At 38.6% G+C, this 21,047-nt stretch overlaps 1 protein-coding gene across 2 annotated transcripts in view; it reads right to left on the minus strand.

Moving 5' to 3' along the window:
* The window catches only part of CLCN1 (chloride voltage-gated channel 1), a 55,663-nt gene that overhangs the window by 20,582 nt on the left and 14,034 nt on the right, over positions 1-21,047 (minus strand). For both annotated transcript variants that reach the window (XR_014025468.1, XM_081320329.1), the window contains exons 2-11: positions 16,843-16,981; positions 14,776-14,907; positions 13,528-13,656; positions 12,790-12,923; positions 10,873-10,950; positions 6,660-6,738; positions 5,457-5,582; positions 5,022-5,106; positions 2,356-2,457; positions 1,366-1,450 (exon numbers count right to left, since the gene is read on the minus strand). Coding sequence is in view for 1 of the 2 variants with exons in the window: in XM_081320329.1 (XP_081176455.1) it covers positions 1,366-1,450; positions 2,356-2,457; positions 5,022-5,106; positions 5,457-5,582; positions 6,660-6,738; positions 10,873-10,950; positions 12,790-12,923; positions 13,528-13,656; positions 14,776-14,907; positions 16,843-16,981 (1,089 nt within the window). In the remaining variant the exon portion in view is untranslated. The remainder of the gene's footprint in view (positions 1-1,365; positions 1,451-2,355; positions 2,458-5,021; positions 5,107-5,456; positions 5,583-6,659; positions 6,739-10,872; positions 10,951-12,789; positions 12,924-13,527; positions 13,657-14,775; positions 14,908-16,842; positions 16,982-21,047) is intronic.

Consider the following 21,047-nt stretch of genomic DNA (forward strand, 5'->3'; position numbering starts at 1 on the left):
TCCCATCTTTTTAGTATTGTGACAAAGTAAAACCCTTTCCCCTTTGTAAACATGCTATTTTGAAAAGGACCACTCCTCTTGAATCTGGTTTGGGGGATTTTAACAAGATATCAACATTCAGCTTTAAGGCAAAACACTGGGAACTGGGAGGCGGGTGTCTTTTCTTACAGGCTCTAAAAATGCAGTGCACAAGAGATAAGCCAAATGCTATTTCTTCTGCTATAATCATTCCCAGTTTGAAATCAGCCAGGTATTATATTGCTGAAAAGGAGGTTTTTCTCAATCCCTGATCATATTTGCGATCCAATCCGACAGGTCCTCCAACAATCCAGATGTAATTTCTATTATTTCAGAATCCAGGATATTACTGTATTTTTCCGTCTATAAGACACACTCTTGTATAAGACACTCTGGCATGCGAGTTTCTCCGTGCCGATCAGCTGTTGGGAGGAGTCAGCAAAATCGGAAGTTCAGCCAGCCAACAATCTTGCCCTCTCCCCCCTCCCATTACTGGCAAGCCCACAGGGGCTTGACACCTGCACCAGGCGGCATGGCAACCCACACAAGCATGCCCTGGGCTGCGGAGGTTACCATTATTTTTCCGTGTATAAGACACTGCACTTGTATAAGACGCACCTGATTTTTGAACAGGGTGTTTGCAGGAAAAAATAGCCTCTTATATATGGAAAAATACAGTATCTATATTTTCTTTAACTGTTTTGACGATGTTCTCTTTTTCCAGCATGCAAAGTACAACTGTTTAATAGAAAGAAGCTTGCATAAGCTTGCTGTGAGCAAAACTCTCTTCGGGTACTACTGTGGAATTCATCCTTGATCCACGAGTCATAAAAGGGCCAAGGTTGCCTACCCCTGGCATAGCCCTTACTGAGTCCAGTTTGTTCTATTTGCAGTTCACTCAGTAAATCATGAAAACATATAAGATATATAAGATATATAAACCTGGTCAGAATGAATTTAGATCTTATTTTTTTCAGGGGCAGAATCTCCTGCCTGCCCTTATCCTGTGCAACAAAAGAAGGGATTTATCATTGCTTTTCTTCTCAGCAGGCAGACAAAATAGAAGGAAAAGCAAGAGTTTATGCACCAGTAGTGTGCTAGCACAAACAAAGAAGTGTTAGTGCTATCTGAAAAGTAAGTGCAAATGGAAAACACTGTATCCTACATTCTATGAAACAGACACTTGATGTGTATTTTTATGCACTCTGTTATTACAACTGTTAGTTTTATTGGGTTTTTATAAAATCTATTGTTTACATTTGTACACTGTCCTAAACTCTCAGGCAATGAAGAACAACACCGCAAAGTTAAATGATAAATAACTATTTAGATAAGTGGAACCCTCACTTCTCCAGCCATAAACTGTCCAAAGCCAGGAGGGAATGTCACAGATGCTATCACAAAAGTTACCACCCCAGGATACACAAGGCGGCTGAAAAAGAAAAGAAAAAAAAGCAGGAATTAAATTCTCACAATGGTCTCTGAAAGATGCTGCGAATGCCGTCTAGAAGGCAAGGGCTCAGCCAGTGCTTTCAATACTGTTTCCTGAGAATGTGTTGAACCTTTTCCTCTTAGCTAGACATCGGTGTGAGTTATATAGGGGGAGGAAAGCCACCTATCAGGAAGTAAGATAAACACTAATCTCTTGGAAGAGTTTCTTGTTTTACCTGAACTAGAGCATAATTCAGCAGATTCTACCACTTGTCTGTCCCTTGAACTTTTTTCCTCTAAATCTAAATTTCCAGATCTGGACTGAAAAATTCAAATGATCATTAGACAATAGTCAAGAGATAGAATGTTATCTATTTCTTTGCTGGCATCTGGAGGTCTCTAAGATATTTACAGCCCAGATTTGTTAGCTCTACCTGATAGCAATTCTAGCTTTAATTTAACACTGTTCTACTTACTACAAGAGAAAAATAAATATTTCAATTGGCCATCTACCATAACCTCTTAAAGCACAATAAACCTTAAGACAATATATTTTTTAATTTCCTATGTTAAGAACATTTCCTGAATTATAGTTCCTCTAATTATTAAAAATTTCAATGCTATCCAAGTTAATTTACATTTTATAGAAAAGGAAGCATGGCTTCAGTCTTTCCTATAAAGATCTGAATGTAGGAAAAGTGCCATCTTTGTAGAGATGGCTGTTGACTTGTTATTTTATAGATAATCTGTCTAGCCTTGACACCAAATAGTTATTAGGAATATGTCTATATCTATAGCTATAGCTATCTAATCTGTGTGAGTGTGTATGTGTATATATAATATAACATAACACACATAACACATTCAATAAAGTTAAAATATAACAATTTAGCAGAGCATACTCACTATTTGGTTAGGAACCGACTTAGAGTAGTATGTTGTCTGACAAATAAAACCACTTGTCGATTGAAATAAACAAAAAACGCTCCAAGGAAACCAGAACAGATCCTATAATAGAAGATTTTTAAAAAATTAATCCTAGGCTTTGAATTTACATAAGAGTGCTGTTAAAATTAGATTTTAAAAAATCTATAGCTAATCTTTCAACAACCAATCAGATTCTTCCAGAAAGCTTCAAGGATAAATAGCAAAATATATGCCATTTTGAATTCTGCACATTCATTTATATTTAAGTTCAACAGTATATCCAGAAGGCATAAGCAACAAGAGAGAAATAAACCTTATTGATTAAGATGATAAAAATCTTGAAATGGTGCATAACTTTCCTGGCTTCGGTGCGACCATTTGAATGCTTAATTTATGTCAGTTGTTTTTTTTAAAAAAAATGTCTGCAAATAAAAAACAAAAAGAAATGGCTGTATCATTACCAGAGGTTTCAGCCCATTTTCTGCATCCTGATTTACTGCAAGGAGAACATTCAGAAATGTTATCCATTTTCTGTAGTTTAAAATCATAAAACCTAGTCTACTACCTCAGAATTCAATCTCTAACAACATAATTCTAATCTTCTGTGATTTGTATACTGCAGAGATGGCCCTCCTCCTTTACGTATATATTCCCATAGTTTGCTTTTCAGTAGTTAGATGTTCATATGATCATAAAATTGAGATAATATCTCCCAATATAACCTCTAGTGTGGTGTTTCTTAAAGTGTAGTCCTAGGACATAGGTGTGTGTGTGTGGGTTTCTCCCAACACTCTACAAAATCAAAATTATTTATCATCTTATGTTGAAACATAATACAGTATTAAAATCCAATCAATTGATCATGAGTAGCAATTGTGGCAGCGAATTTATTGAATTTAATTTTTAATAAAATAAATATCAATAAAATATAACCCATACAAACAAAAGCTCTTGAGCTGCAACAGGTCCAAAGGCAGTTGGAGGAATCACTACTTTGAGTTATTTTGCTTAAAGGTTCAGGACCTACAACTGCAACTCAGCATCAAAACTCTTGGGAAAGCATGAAAACGTTTGGGGTTCTAAAACCAAGACTAGAATATCAACTGCAGCTCTTTCTTAAACTGAATATATGTAAACATGCCACTAGGGTTGCAAAGTAATTGTTGAATGAATTCTGTCAGGAGATTAAAAAGATTTCTGGTACAGGATACAAAGAAAGAATTGCAACGAAACAACTTTCTGCACTTGCGGTATTTCTCAACCCTGTATGATAAACTGCACAACCAAAAATGTTAGATGATGACTGGAATTTTGCTCTTAGTCATGAAAGTTCACCATCTCTCAGCACAACTTAGCAAACTGAGGAAGGGACTGTTCATATAATTTGTAGAAAAGGCAGACTAGAAATCTAACAAATATATAGTGTTCTCTTTTGTATCTGATCATCCCAAAACAGAGTGTAATCTCTGTTTTTCCAAACAAAAACAAAACAGTTCCTTGTCAGTCAACAGGAGTGCTGATTTACCACCACCTTATAAGATACTTAGGAGCCAAGGACTTGCAGCACAAGGAAATCAGCCATCAACATGCCAATCAACATCAACATGCCAATCATGCCAACAGAAAGCCACACCCAACCAATAGAAAGCCATACTCAACCAGGTACCACATAACTACAATGCATCAAATAACCCAAAGGAAACATTCTGGTAGAAAGAAGATCCCTAAAGATTGGCTTCAGCACAAGTCTAAAAGATCATCATCATTGGAAGGGATCTTGAAGGTCTTCTAGTCCGAACCCCTGCTCAAGCAGAAGACTGCACACCATTTTAGACAAATGGATGCCCAGTCTCTTCTTAAAAACCTCCAGCGTTGGAGCACCACAACCCCTGAAGGCAAGCTGTTCCACTGGTTGATTTTTCTCATCATCAGGAAATTTATCCTTAGTTCTAGGTTGCTTCTCTCCTTGGTTAGTTTCCATTCATTGTTTCTTGTTTTGCCTTCTGGTGCTTTGGACAATAAGCTGACCCCCTCTTCTTTGTGGCAGCCACTCAAATAGTGTAATGTTGCTGTCATGTCATCCCTAGTCCTTCTTTTTACTACACTAGTAAATTCCTGCAACCATTCTTCATATGTTTTAGCTTCCAGCCCCCCTAATTAATTTAATTGGTCTTCTTTGCACTCTTTCCAGAGTCTTAACTTATTTTTTACATCAAGGTGAGCAAAACTGGATGCAGTACAATATTCTAAGTGTGGTCTTGCACGTGGAGCAGAGGTTTAGACTGACCGATCCAGGTTGGATCCTGCAATGTTATCCTGGAATACATATATTTACCTTCATTCATGAAAAACAAAACTATGTTCCTTCTCTCAACTGTGCTAATATCAGGCAGTTCACTGGTGTGTGAAGAGTTAGAATTGTATTGGGAAGAAGGCAATGACCAACCACCTCTATATTATCCCCAAGAAACTGCATGGACATTTCTACGAAATCCCCTTGAGAGATGAGTATGACTCAAAAGAGACCTTACCTTTTTCTAATAAGGAACCTTCTAATTTAACTCTGTTTCATACTGAGAACTTTCAACAAGGCTTCATTCCCACACCTGCCTGTACTGCAATTAGGTGTGCTCCAGTGGGCTTACCCTATTACAGCAAATGCCGGCAGCTCCTGCAGGTCAAAAGGAAAATCCATGCGAAAGTTTGTTCTGAAGAGGGCTGTGATGGTGACTGTGAGGAGGGGGTGGAGAGAAGAGACAACCAGCGTGACCAGATAAGAAAAAAAGAACATGAAGATAGACTTTCGGTACCCAAACAATGAGAATACCCTAAGAAGACTCTTTATTACCATCATCTAAATTTTAAGAACTTCACTGTAAAAATCATAAGAGTGAAATTATTCAGCCTAAATACCACTTTGTTAAAAATGGTTCTGTTGTAACTAAAAACCTTTCTGCCTTGCATAGACATTCCTCTAACCACTATCCCCCCAATTTTGTAGAAGTTGTGTGTAAAGCTAATTGTTGGAGGGAGCAATAGCCACAAGAGAGGCTGGGAGGAGATGTGTATTCTCATCTTACTTGCATCCTTGTTCCAGACAGCAAAGACTCGGAAAACAAAGGCGCTGAATGTGGCTGCAAAGAATCCACGCCAGTAGTTACGGACTGCAAAATAGGTGGAAGTGACTTCAATGCTAAAGAGGACACCTACAGAGCAGATAAAAATTCTCATCAGTACAAAACAGTTTATGCACACAAAATGCATCCAAATACTATTTCCCTCAGCCATCACTCCCCAAAATAGGCATTTAGAGAAGAGATTCAGTTACAAGAATAAATGGGCACGAAGGTGAAGTTTACTTTTTATTTATTTTTTATTTTGGAATAGATTTTTGTTTTGTTTCATTTTTAAAGTTGGAATTAAGGCCAAATAGGCAATAAATGTAAGGCAATACTGAATTTCCGTGAGTCATCCTTTATGTTAATTCACTTGTTTCCCAACTTTTTGTCATCGGGAGAATATTTTCTATTTAAAAAAACCCTTTGAAGTTGGATTATATATTAAATTCACTTCACAAGAAGTTCTGGATGAGACTACAGAATCTAACTGATTCCTTACATCAGGGGTCCCCAATCCCTGGTCCGTGGACTGGTACCAGGCTGCAGTATGCCAGCAACTGGGCCGCACAAACAAGCAAAGCCCCATCTGCAGGATGCAGGCAGCACACAAAACCACATCCCATCTGGTCTGCAGAAAAAATTGTCTTCACAGAACCGGTCCCTGGTGCCCAAAAGATTGGAGACCTCTGCCTTACATCAACTGAGGTTGATTGTAAAATTCGTTTTCTTACTGAAAAAAATCCAAAGAACTTCAGGGTTATCTGGAATGAATGTTCAAAGCCTGTGCTTTGGTGGAATAGAAGCTGCCCCCACCATTCCAATTTGACATCACTGTCTCCTATCTTAGTGACAAGGTGCTTCTGAAAACATTGCATTGACCTTGTCCACATGGTTATGAGTTAAGTATGTCTTGGAGCAGCATGAGAAGATGCCATGAATGAACTCTAATCTTCATACTGCTAAGGTTCTAAAAATAAATGGAGAGTTTTTTAACTGGATGGAAAATGATGACCAATAAGACCCTGGAAAGGAAAAGTGCTATCCACATAAAATAAATAATATTATTAATAATAAAGGACCTTATAAATAGAGACTAAAGCATGATACAAGAGAGAAGATGTGACATGTCTGGGAAAATTTAGACAAAAGCAAGCAGCCACTTGCCTCCAAGTGGTGTCCCGAAACAGCAGCCAACCCCCACTGCACATCCCACAGTCAGGACATCTGTGTAATAATATGGCTGCTACTAGTGGAAGAGATGAGACAGATAGAGAGAGAGAGGGGGGAAAAAACAGGAAAGAAGAGGAGTGAGAGGATTGGAAGCTAATATGTCAAGACAATCAGATGATGTTCTGTAGCACATCTTGGACCTTTTAAATATTCTTTATATGTCATTGTTTCTGTTTTATGTCATTCTGGCTCAGACAAATTCCAATACATTTGTGCAAGAAATTGGGATATTGTATCTGAATGCACAACTCTTATGGAAATAGAAGACATTCAGCTTTTCCGGTCCAACATTTTTTAAAACATCAAAAAGGTTGCTGTATATCAACAGTTGGTTAAGAAGCGTATGGTGTGAATAGCTTCATACATCACTGAACTCCAGTTTGAAGGTATAGGAATTTGGATGTGTTCTTCATGTACAGGCTTTTGTCTGTGAATATCCATACCTGGAGAATGTGCTACAAAATGGAATTGCAGCATTCTCCCAATTACAGTAGTACTTGTGAACAACATCAGTAATTTAGAATAAACTCCATTGTAGTATAGCCTTTGTACTACTTTGGATTGTTAAAAGTCCAAACACAATGAACAGAATATTGAGTATGGGAACTTGCATCCATTAGCTTTCTTGTCTGATTTATGTTCTCATGAGGGAAGTACCACTTTAGGAAGATTATAATTACAGTGGTAGGAACTATTATTCCATTTGGAATTCATGGATGTGCCATAAAGGCAATATATCTGGCTGAAACCCTTTCCTTTCCTTAGATGGAGCTGAAATGGTTTGACTCAATCTGTATTTGTTGTCCAATTCCTATGATTTACTGCCATGCATAGACAATAAAAAATAAGAAGGAAGAAACAAAACAGCAACAAGGCCTCCCTTCAGAGAAGCACATAGTTCAGGAAGACAATTGCTGAAGCCACCAAAATGTAGTTGGTAAACCAAGAGGTCATCACTATACGAGTAGGATTATTATCAGTACTGAATTCTATCTACTAAAGAGCTCTCATTCAAATTTACACAGATACTTCAAATTCATGTTTGTAGTTCATGCCTTATTTCAACATTATCAAATACAGATTCTGTTTAATTTAGAGGATTCAGAGAGGAAAACAGCAACAAAGCCGGGTATTTATTTTTATTAATTTAATTAACAAGTTCAACCTTAAAAAAACCCTTAGCATTCATCAACCAGGATGGGGGGAAAAATAAGGCTTTAAGACATACATAGGAGCCATGGTGGTGCAGTGGTTAGAATAAAGTATGGCAGGCTAACTCTGCCCACAGCCTTGAGTTTGATCCTGATGGGCTCGAGGTTGACTCAACCTTCCATCCTTCCAAGGTCAGTAAAATAAGGACCCAGATTGTGGAGGGCAAAATGCTGACTTTGTAAACCTCTCAGAGAGGGCTTTTAGAGCACTGTGGAGCACTATGTAAGTCTAAGTGCTATTGCTATTGCTATTGCTATCCATTCAAATATGTATTTCCAAATTAAATTTGGAAGTTGCAAAAGTCAAATACTAACTTTCCGAATTATACCTATCTGTCACTTCAGAAAATAAGGATCCACCATGGCGGGTATAACAATGGGGATGGATGAGAATTGACACGGTCTCACTGAATATATTGAAAAATTGCTTTTGATTCATGTGAAAAAAAAGACGGAATCAAGATTTACAGCTCTTGGCAACTTGATAAAGAATCTGCTATAATTAGCTTATGGATTCAATTGTGTTTCTTCAGTGTCTAATATCAGCTATTTGTTTATTTAAAAGCTTTCTAGGACTACTCATCTTTTGTACTCTAAATTTTGGCAGCTCACAGAAACAGCTAAATAAATAAATAATAAAACCAGCGTTAAACAAACTTCCCATTTCCTCAAAAGAAACATTCCTCCGTATGGCAACATTTAAATTTATTGGGCTCTTGGAAAATAGCTGCCAGACTGAAATCACAGTCTGTTTATCTCCCATCTAATGTTTCATCTTTGTAAAATGACTAAGATCCTTAATCTCATACCAAGAATCATTGTTTCCCTACTGCCTATGGATAAAATTATCTTTCTTAAACAACAACAAAATTGCTTAAGGTCTTTAACCCAAAGCATTAGTTTACCATGGTTATGACTATACTTGTTATTTATAGACTAGCTGTAAAAAAAAAGTGACTTGGCAGTTTTAAGGTAATGGTGGAAAGAAAAATAGCCTGCAGTATATATGTGTACATAGTAATGCATTTTAATTAAAATCCCTATTTTCCTTAAGAAAACAAAAACAAATAGGGGAGATAATGGGGATAGTCATTTTCCCTAGGTACTGCCTAAAATGTAGAAGAACATGACATGGAAAACAGAAATATATGTAATGGCCATGGAAATAATGTCTTGATTGTCCATCCCATGTCATCTCCTTGCACCACCGCTACTTGTGGATTTCCACAGGATGCACATTCAGCTCTTTTTTATTTTTATTTATTTATTTATTTTTATTCCATTTATATCCCGCCCTTCTCCGAAGACTCAGGGCGGCTTACAAGCTTAGCAGTAGCCTTCATTCTATGTATATGCCTGCTTATTAGGGCTTTCACACACACCCCAAGCGGCATTATTACAAAGTCAGCTTAATTGCCCCCAAGAATCTGGGTCCTCATTTTACCTACCTCGGAAGGATGGAAGGCTGAGTCAACCTTGAGCCTGGTGGGATGCGAACCTGCACTAATTGCAGGCAGCTGGTGTTACTTAAGGAGGCATTAGCCCACTGCTCCACCAAGGCTCTTTTCTGTTTCCCTGCAAGGTTACATGAGATAAAATAGCGGTACCATTGTGCCTTAAAGAGTTCTTGTATCTGTTACAAAGAAAAAGCATCTTTCCTTCCAGAAATGTCCTTAGCCCGGAGCATCAGCATGTTGTATGATCACAGGAATGCACTTGCCTCCAAGAGGGGCCCCGAAGCAACATCCAACGCCAACTGCGCAAGCGGCCACCAAGAGGTCCAGTTGCCTATGCATGTTCTGGAACAAAGAGCCCAGCCAGAGAGAGGCATGCCAGGGTTAGAGTGAGCACAGGCAAGAGTTAGTCCTTTCTTCTTCTGCTGCTCCAATGCTAAGCCTCTACCAGCAGCAAAGCCAGCCTTTTTTTTAGAGCCTTGTCAGTCGGCTTTATTAGCAAGGGCAGACAGGATCTACAAGAATTCAGTCTCTTCCTGCCTTGGTCCCATTTCCTGTATTCTCCTTGCATTAGTCTTATTTATTAATATTGAGATTGATTAGATGACTTCTAAAATAAATCATCTAAGGCTAGCATTTGTTACCAGCCACGGGAAGAATACAGCATGGCCGAGTCATAAAGCTGTTGCTTTATTTTATTTCTGCAGCTAGGGTTAGAAGCAAGAAACCTCTGGAATCGCAGCCTCAAGACATAGCTGCTTACCACAGCCATAGCTATAAGCACAGTTTGCATGTTAATTGTTCTCAATGAATCTGCTCTTAATAGAAGAAAGGGGAGGGGGGGGGCGGAAGACATCCTTATTTACATCTATTCAACCCCTTCTGTTCCATAAGGGTAACAAGTGAAGTAAAGACCCTCAGTCCCAAATTATGCTGATCTTTTTACAACCAGCATATATTACAGAGATATAGCCAGGCTTGTTTATCTTTGGCTCTTTTTTGCATATTTGTGTTTGCAAAAGTTTGGAATTATGTTTTTATCAGGAGAAAAGGCGCAGCTCCACAGGATAAGTAAAGTTCAGTCTTAGAGTGAGGATAGGAAACTGTGCAGGATATTAAAAGCCCATCCCAGACTGCCAGTTTGCCTCTTCAAATTGTTCCCTTATAACTAATTCCAAACTTTTATTTACACAGAAACGGATAGTTTCAAAAAGCCAAACATTGCTCATGATTTTTTTCCAGTACAATTACAATTGCACTACATTATTCTTAAGTGATTCCTCCACGTTTTGCTAGACATAATTACAGTCGAGATACCTAATACTCCTCTCTCTGTCATTTCCTGTGTTGTGCAGCTTCTTGTTCTTGAACTTACTGTTTCATTTTAATGTCCTCAGTTCTGCTGCCATCATCAATAATCTATAATGCTCTTTCCCCCAGCAATCTCACTCTCAAGCCAGATGGAACATGCAGAACACTTACCTCATAAACCCCACAGAAGATAGACAAGAACTTGCTGAGGACAGCAGCACAGATGCTTGCAATGTGCACAAAAGGGCCCTGCAGGAGAGAGAGAGAGAGGGGGGGGGGAGGGAGGGAGGGAGGGAGAGAGAGAGAGAGAGAGAGAGAGAGAGAGAGAGAGAGAGAGAGAGAGAGAGAGAGAATAAATAACTGGGAAGAACTAGGCTGAGTAGCAGCATCACAGTGCAGGCCAACAGCAAAGGATGTGTCTCCAGCCGGCCTCTGATCAGTCCCCCTCTTCCTACATTGAACTGAAACTATTTCAGCATCTTCGCTCATTTGTGCTATCCAATCCACAGATCCAACTTCTGTCCTTGGTGGTCAGGTGTAGTGGGGAAGATGGATTTGGGAGCTGGATTTGGGAGCCTTAATTAAAAGGAGGGATTGCACTTAGGTCCCCCAGGCCTCTGGGCAGGTGGTGTATCTTAAAAAAGGTAAAGGTAAAGGTTCCCCCACACATGCGTGCTAGTCGTTTCCGACTCTAGGGGCCAGTGCTCATCTCCGTTTCAAAGCCGAAGATCCAGCACTTGTCCAAGGACGTCTCCATGGTCATGTGGCCGGCATGACTAGACGCCAAAGGCGCAGAGCGCTGTTACCTTCCCACCATAGTGGTCCCTATTTTTCTACTTGCATTTTTACGTGCTTTCGAACTGCTAGGTTGGCAGAAGCTGGGACGAGTAACAGGCGCTCACTCTGTTATGCGGCACTCGGGATTTGACCCACCCAACTGCTGACCTTCTGATTGATAAGCTCAGTGTCCTAACCCACTGAGCCACCACATCCCTGGGTGTAGCTTAGTTGCTTCTAACAAGTAAGCTTGTTTCTGCAGCTTCTGGTTGCATTCAGCTCACTAGGCCTCCTGTGTGTTTCTATTCCTTTTCTCTCTGACTGCTTCCCAGATTGCTCCTTTATCAAGCCAGGAAGCAGTATATCCATGTAGCTGCAACTCATCTCTTCCCTTTGTTCTTTGAGCTGAGCCTATTTCTGGCTTGAAATAAACCAGTTAGTTGCATTCCTCTGCTTGTTTTGCCATAATGCAAAAGTGGAATTGCAATCCAAGTATTGTTATCCAATTTATACTATGGTCCAATTCCTGAGCTGCTGGTATCGTCACTTGTTCCTGTGCTTTATGTCTCCGGTTTGACAATAGCTTTGGCTCAAAAGCTTTTTCTGGGGGGAAAAAAACCTAATGGAACTGCCAGAAGCAAGAGTTGCAATGATCATCATCCATTTGCCTCTGCTGCTGATGTAAGGAGGAGCTTGTGCCTTCCTCTGTTTATTAGATGGAAGGGAATGACCTAAAGAAATGCTAGTGTCTGACACTGTCAGACTAATTAAAGATATTGTCTTACAGCCAGCAACAGAGAACTGGCTAGTTTAGTGCTCCAGTGGGGAAAATAGTTTAGTTCAGAAACATTCCCACTCATTTATTTGAGTGATACCAACAGAAGAGTACATGTGTAGCTCAGGGCTGAACTCTGGAGTCTTTCATGCTTTTTGAGCTTGGTTGTTTGTTTGTAGATGTTTCATTACCCAACTAATGCAGTTGAGAGTGGGTTTCACTGCCTGTTTAGGTGCAATAGCTTGCCCTGCCAGTTTGCTGGGGTATGGTTTTCTCCTTGGTTAATGTATTGTTTTTTGCCTGATTGTTGTATGGTGTTATTCCCTGCTTCTCTGGGTGTTAGCAGCTGAAGATGATGTCTTTTTGTTTCCTTCTTGGCTTTTTTACTGTGTCTTTCGAATGCTCTGGTTTTTTTTCCCTTTTATTTGATCTATTCTGAGTTTAACTCTAGAATCCTTTAGTTCTTTGCAGCCTTTGTCTACAAGCTGATACCTGCCATCACTTATCCTCTTTTCTCCACTCCCAGGTGTACCCACCTCTTTCCCAACAGGAATCCCACTTCCCAGGCCAGCTGTCAGGCTCACAACTTTGGCCACAAATGCTTTAGGTGTGAGGTACTCCTTCAGGATTACTCCTCGCATAATAGTTTTCAATTCTGGAATCCCAGAGCCTGAACAAAACAGAAGGGATTCAAGAAAAATGCTATTCAGAGAGAACACAGCCCAAAACATATTGAGACACCACAGCGCAAGGGTCACATGTCAGATAGTGCCAGATCTCTCTTAGGTGACACCCAGGTTGACCTTAATCAGATAGGAAGCATACCTCACAAGTTTGTTATTGTAGGGAAAATAGGAGGAGGAAGTTGTGTTGGTTATGTTCACCACCTTGAGTTATTTGTAAAAAATAACAAAGGCAGAGTACAAACTAATCAATATTCAACAATAAGAATTAAGAATAAGAATTAATGGGAGATATTAAAGTGTCCTATCTGCCTGCAGTAAATATCTCCTTGTCCTTCTTCCCGATGTAAAAAAAACACCCTGGGATACTGATAAAAACAGAACAAGTTACATGGACATAATAGAATCAGTGCTCCTTCACTGTGTACCCATTTTGCCCTAATAATGGGCATAGGGTGGTGAACTGGCAGGCAAAAAGGCAGGCAGGGGACTTCATCTATGACTGGAATTGACAAACAAGTCTGCTCTGATTGTGTGGTTTGGGGCCTGAGATGAACAGACATAACTTCCCATTGTCCTTTGATTCCTCACCCACAGCCTGTGGAGAGACAATCTGGCAGAAGAGGGCAGCAAAGAGGATAAGGATGAGTGGGTAGGTGACCCAGGCCAGGAACTGCATAGGGATGCTGGGCTGCATCTCTTTGTACATCCACTTGTAAGCTGTAGGGGAGAAATAACAATAGATGTGATTGTAGCACCTGAACAGAACCCCCTCCCCCCCCAAAAAAAAACCAAATTCAACCCATGCAGGAGATGTCTTTGGCCGGACTCGGCACATTACCAGAATGATAACCAAATGTAAATGAGCAAAGCCTAACTGAACAAGGCAAGAACATTTTCCAATCTTACTCTGCAGTCTTTCCTACCTCCATCTATATTTTCAAATGGCTTGTGTCAAGTGGCAGGGTGGGATAGAAGAAATCAATAACAAGCATGTAATGTATTGGGCTTTGTTTTACTAAGTGTATCATGTGGGTTTGATTTCTGGAAGGCTGCTTAAGCAGGGAGCTGGCTAACGACTCACAGCTCCTCAGACAACCCATCTCCAGTGCCGCCATTGGCTGCTTCTAGGGCAGCAATAGGTTGCTTTAAACCTATTGGCCATCACCTAGAGGCCAGGGTATTAATAGCTGCATTCGTACCCCTGTTCCCCAGTTCGGTTCCTGCAAGGAAATAAAGAATGTATCTGACTGAACTCATTCACCTCGTCTCTTTGCCCAAGCAAAGAAGCCAGTAAACCACAAAGCATTTCCTTTTCTTTTTGTGGAAGGGCATTTTGTCATGATCTGTGGAGGGTTCAAAGAGGGCAGGATCACTGAATGGCCGATCTGGAGGCAACCCAGATCAGTTTCTACGATCAGCAGCAACCCAACATCCAGCCTAATGAACAAATGCAGCAGCTTTCCAAGGCCATTTCATTCCTTGTTTGGATAGCAGATGTTCGCTAGAAATGAGAGATACATACCTGCCTGGTAAAAGACCCAGACCTTAAGAGGGAAAAGCACAATGTTTGCTTTCGGAAAGAGCAAACAGTAGGGGGGGGGGAAACAAACAAGCACACCTTCCATGACCCAAACTGGTACCTCCGAGTTTCTCTTTCAATCAGCTGTGCTTTCAAGAAATTATTCAGCTCTCTACTCTGTCTTGTTTGACTCGTTATGTGATATGTTTGTTGGGGATTTCCATTGGTTTCAATTGTGAATGACACTGGTTCAATAACAAAACAGAGTAGGTGTGTATTTAAGTGGCAGCATTTCTTCAGAGCGTGATCCAACCTACCTTGCAAGCTTTTGGCACTGGTGTAATCCACCCCCCAACTGACTAGTGCCATGACCAGACCCAGAAGAATCAAGAATATCCAGTCTTCTCCCAGTTTCTTCGTAATGTATTTCTTGATACTTTTAGTACAGGCTGCAGAAAAGGAAGGTCTTTTAAATAGTGGTAAACTTTCCACCAAAGTTGTTGTTTTATAGTTCTGTGTATCACACTGGGAACTGTATGACACTGTAATAAATGTGTGTAATTTCTTCCACTGAAATCAACAGGATGAGACAACTTAAATCATGCCAGATTGTGTCATTTCCTTCCAAACAGATGGAGATACATTTAAAGCTTGCAGAAACTCTCCTTAATTCAGAGATGTTGAAGAACATAAGCACCAGTAAAATCCATTAGGTTTAAAGTGCCCTGATCCATATTTTATCAAGCAAGTGCTATGTGACTTACTGAAAATAGCAAACCGTAGGCTTAAAACAACAAAAGTAAAATAAACATTCTCCATTTCACTTAACTGAAAAAAAAATCTTACATTGATGTCCAATCTGAATTAGAAAAAGTTACTTAGCCCACAGTGTTCTGAGGATGCAGGCGAAATACAGTAAATAGCATATGGCGTTATTTTTAATAGGTCATTAGCTCCTACTCTTCTGCATTGCTAATACAAGGCCCTTTGTGAACATGTTTGAATTTCTGATTTCTCATTAATTAACCTTTATGTGTTCAGAAGTAGAGTTATCATATATTGCCTAATTTTCTTAATAACTTTTTTTTAAAATCAAGTATTCTACAGGCTTTAGACTCAGGTCCTGAGCTAAATAGCCAAGTCACAGCATTCTTCAGCTTTCTTTTAAAAATGTATTTAAGTGGTTGTTTTTATTTGAAGAAAAAGCAACTGTGTCATTTCTCCATTTGTTTTATGTTCCAAATTCTAATGAGGATCTTGTGCCAATTTCTCACCCCAAAACACCTTCTTTGCTTCTATTTGTGCCACAAAGCACTGATCACAATACCCTGAGAAACTGGGCAAGGGTGGGGGGACGTGGATTAGCAGGAAAGCAGGACTGTGAATTGGGGTTCATGCTTCTTTTCAAACAGTGGCTGCTGAAACATCTTAAAATCTGATCTGGTGCTCCTCAAGGAAGCAATTAGTAACAATAGACAAAATTTTCTTAACCTGCTTTTAGTTAGTTTTTGAAAAGAAATCTGTATCCAACCCAGAACAAAGCACATATGCTTTATTCTTCAAAATTCAACATGTATTTTCACAGAATTGCTTGAGAATGCTAGTGCATTTGTTAATCAAGAATGAGCTTCACTATTGCTCTACATCAGGGGTGTCAAACTGCTGGCCCGTGGGCTGGTTGCACCATACGGAGGCCGCGCTTACCCCAGCTCCAGCAATGCACATGATGCAGCGAGTTTGACACCCGTGCTCTACATCAGTGTTTCTCAACAACTTTAGGATGTCTAGACTTGAACTCCCAAAATTCCTATAACTGACTGGGGAATTCTGGGAGTTGAAGTCCAGACATCTTAAAGTTGCTAAGGTTGAAAAACACTGCTTTACATGACCTGTATGTTCTATCATCCAAAAGCAAACCTAATTCTTCTGTGTTGTTGGACAGTGTCAGCAAATGTTTCATCTTATTTGTGGGTAATAATCTTTAAAGAAGTGTGTCTGATGTTCCTGACGTTCTCATTGAGAAAACCTGAAGGAAGAAGAGACCTTGTAGTAAATGCTTATGTCCCTTTTCTCAACCCCAAAGTCTCCCAGTTCAAATAGTTTTCATTCATGAAAAGCCTTAAGATTACCATTACATGCAATGTGTAGTTTGCCCCAAATGCACTCACAGCCACAATCATGGAGGGATTTTTTTATATATATTGGAACAGTTGGAAGATATGTGAAATAAAAAAATATGAGAACTACAGAATTAAAGCATCAAAACGTCCATTCTATGTTCTTCCTTTCCATTGTTCCCTCTCACCATATGCAATAAATTCCAGTGCAGTTTACCCCGAAGCTACAGTGAGCTTCTTGGAAGCGCCAGTTTCACTGGGGCTTACCATGATACTTAGAGTAGCTCTCCTCTTTGAGTTCAGCATGACTTCTCTGCTCCAAGGGGTCTTGAGACTTCTTATTAAGAAGTTCAGCTGCTTCCTTCTGGGAAAGACTGGGAATCTGTTCTGTATATTGGCCATAGAGCTGACAGAAGAATAATAGGCGGTCAAGACACTCCAAAGATAATATAGAACAAGACAGCCAGAGACTACACGAAACATAGTAATAAGTATGCCAAAATGAAGTATGTTTACTGTAATTATAATACACAACTGAATGTAGACATGATTCCAGGTCCTCTGCCATAAAGGGCATTCACCGAGTCTAAACCAAATACATTTTGCTCATAATCCTGATTGGTAAATGTTCGCACAGGTACATATATTTCATCATGTTGCATTTGAAAGTGTAAATATGAAATGGTATGAATGTTCCACCTGTGGCAAAAGATTTATGATAGCTCATTCATGCACAATCTTATTTCTTGCTGCATAATCATTGATGAATGATAAATCTATGTTAACCAAGGCTTGAAGAGTTTTTTAATCCCTGCTGGTAGATATGTATATTCTCAATCTTCCAAATTGCATAGCAGTCATACATTGTGGATAAAAAGATAATGAGATACCAGTCTACAGGCACTTGCAATGTATAGATCAGATCTTACTGGAAGGAGTGGGGCAAGGAGAGTGGATTCAATCTGAAAATAACCCAGATTATTTTTAGGCATTTTTTGAATATTAAACTAATCTAATTAATGATTGCAAGAAGGAATAATGCTGGTACAAAAATCAACAACTGCATGAAAAGAAGGACTAGGGGTGACAGGATAGCAGTCTTCCAATAGTTGAGGGGCTGTCACAGAGAATAGGAGATTCAACCTATTCTCCAAAACCCCTGAAGGCAGAACAAGAAGCTGTGGGCGGAAACTAATCAAGGAGAGAATCGACTTAGAACTAAGGAGAAATTTCCTGACAGTGAGAAGAATTAATCAGTGGAATGACTTGCCTCCAGAAGTTGTAGGTGCTCCATCACTGGACGATTTTAAGAAGACATTGGACAACCACTTTTCTGAAATGGTACAGAGTCTCCTGCTTGAGAAGGGGCTTGATTGAACCAGAAGACTTTCAAGGTCCCTTCCAACTCTGTTAATCTATTCTGTTAATATATAGCATACTGTATATTCTATTATTTGAAAACTAATCACTGCAGTAGGGGCCCCAAGTATACTATCTCCATGATTTGCCTATCCACATATTTATAGGAAACTCATGTTTGTTGTCTAGTTGTATTTAGAAGCTAAATTAAATAATATGTAGCATGCAGACAGCAAAAAGATGCAATTGATAACCAAGAAGAACAGTGAAAATGAATATCTTACCAAAAATACTCTTTTTATTTCAAACGATTCCTGTAAGAGTGGGAAAAGCCTTTTTTGATGAACTGAATACAAGCAACTATTTAAACATGGCTTAAAGAATGGATAATGCTTAGAGATAAAAGAGTATTGTACCTAGAGGGGCATGACCTACAAATTGGTTGGCATGTCTTTCTGTGGTATCGGAAGAATAAAATACATAGATACTTTCAAAACCATTTTATAAGGAATGCACTTCTTTCAGAATGGGAAAAAAATAAAAGAAAAAATTTATATTAAGATACCTGAATGGCTTTCAATAATGAAAGCTTTTGCTTACCCAAATTTAATCAACTATGATAAAGTTGTGACTTATAAAGATATTTTGGACAATGAAGGAAAATTGAAAGGCAGACAAGATTTATAAGAACAAGGTGTTGATCTAGCATGGTGGCCATATCTGCAAATTCAAACGAGATATGAAAAAGATGTTAAAACAATGGGATTTTATAAAGAACAGACAGAATTTGATCAGATACTGCTAAAAAAAGATGAAACGTTGATTAAGAAACTCTATATTTCTATTAAACTTAAAGATGGAGGAAGAACAAGTAAAAGAAACAATGTTAACATAGTCAAAGAACTTTGGATATAACATAGAATTAGAAGATTGGCAAAAGTTATGGGAAAGAAATATTAAATTAACTAAAGCAGTGCCATATAAAGAAAACTTATATAAAATGTTTTACAGATGGCATATGACAACAGTGAGATTAGCAAAAATGTTTAAAAATACTTCAAACAACTTTTGGAAATGCAAACAAAGACCAGGTACTTATGATCATATCTGGTGGACATGCCCTAAAGCAAAAAGATTTTGGGTTAAAATACATTTATGGTTGGAGAAAATGACTAAAAAACAAATAGACTTTTAAATCAGAATTATTTTTGTTAGGAATAATAGGAGCTAATTATGAAAAAGATTGCAGATATTTAATACATGTATTAATGGCAGCAAGAATTGTATTTGCCCAACATTAGTAAAATGAAAATTTACCAGCTGAAAAAGCACTAATTAAGAAAATTCTAGAGTATGCAGAAATGGATAGCTTCACTTTAAAGATTAAAGAGAAAGAAGACTCAGTGTACTCTAGAACATGGGATAATTTCTATCAATGGCTAGAAAAATGAGTTAGAGAGAAAGGAATGTGATATGTAATTTTGAATATATATTAGCAAGAAAAAGGCTATTGAGTGATTAATTAACATATTGTTTATGATAACTATTATCTATTATTGTTTGTTAAACACATGAACCCAGACATTATGCTGTTCGCTAAATATTGAGAATGCTATTTGGAAAAACCCCAACCCCAACCCTAACCCTAATCCTAACCCAAATCCTAACCCCAACCCTGACCCCACCCTATTCCTAACCCTATAAAAACTAATAAAATCTATACAAAAAAAACATGCCCTGACAAATAATGGGGAGGCATTCAAATTCGCATTGCATGGGAAAGAATTAATTTGAGGTATTAATATGTAAATGAGTTAACAAGTTTACTTTACAAACTCAAGCAAATAACCATATGGAAATCAATTATTGAAATTAATTGCATTTGTAGAGAAGACAGTGACTTCCTTAATATGCCCATTCTATAGTATATGGACAGTTATACTGCAATTACAGTTATACTGCTATCCTAAGAGAGTTAGGGGGAAGAGAAAAAGAGAGAAATTTGTTAAATATATATTGGAAAGTGGCATAAGATAAATATTGGTTGGTTAGCTAAATAAATTAAGCTCATTCCATTTTATTGTAGCTTTATAATACAATAGCGTATCTAGCTTTGTTTCCTGTATGGTCTACCTGGTAAGATTGACATCAGTCTTGCAAGGCTAAAAGTATAATTTTCCCACCATCACCTTTACAGCCCATTATGACAGGATTCCTCCTGACCCTCTTTCTCCATCCACTATGCAGTTGTGGGATTTGTTCTCAGTTGTCTGATTGGTCTTTAGCCAGGTCTCCCAAGGTCATTCCCATATGTCCTTACACTCTGCCTTTTCTTGTTACCTGTTAGTGTTTTGCCATCTTTATTGAGCAGCTGATATTCTGATTCTTTTTTTTCCCTTTGAAGATGCCTAAAGAAACCATTTTTGTTATTCTTAGCATCCTTCAAATAATCTCAATTCATTCTGCCCTTTCACTTTCCTGACTCCAATTTTCTAATTCTGTGTTACCTGACTGCACTCTTCCTTTGTGGGCTGCCCTCTTTCAGATTCCCTCCCTATGTATATTTTTGTTTTCAGATCTTCACAATGTTTTTTGGGTTGTCATGTAGCTCCAGCAATTCTCCATTTTTCTTCCTCAAAGGAATTGTTTACAATTGTACTTTTACCACCCTTGGGGATTTTTTTTAACCACCTTGAGCTCTTTTTTCCATTAGCTTTTCCTATCACATATGTTTCTACTTGTGATTACTTTCTGGATTTATGGCCATCTACTTTTGGATTCCAAGATCTGTGTATGACTACCCTCAGTTTTAGTTTTCCTTGAAATCAAGACCAGCAGTATGTGGACACTTCATCACATTGTTGCTGTTTCTGTTTCCTCAATTAAATCCTCCCTGTTAATAAATTATTTCTTAAATTTATGTGTTGCCTATCTCGCCACCTTCCTTAACCATCTAAAATAGAACAGTATCAGAAAGGCAACTCTGGAATTTGCTAGAAGGACCAGGCTTGGCAAAATCTTAGCGTACTGCATATCTGCATCCTTGCAATTTCATGGCTCTTTGACAGATTTGCAATATGATTTCAGAAGGCATTATTAACATCATTTGCCTA

The sequence above is a fragment of the Vipera berus genome, assembly GCF_964194415.1.
Source record: "Vipera berus genome assembly, chromosome: 2".
NCBI lineage: Eukaryota > Metazoa > Chordata > Lepidosauria > Squamata > Viperidae > Vipera > Vipera berus.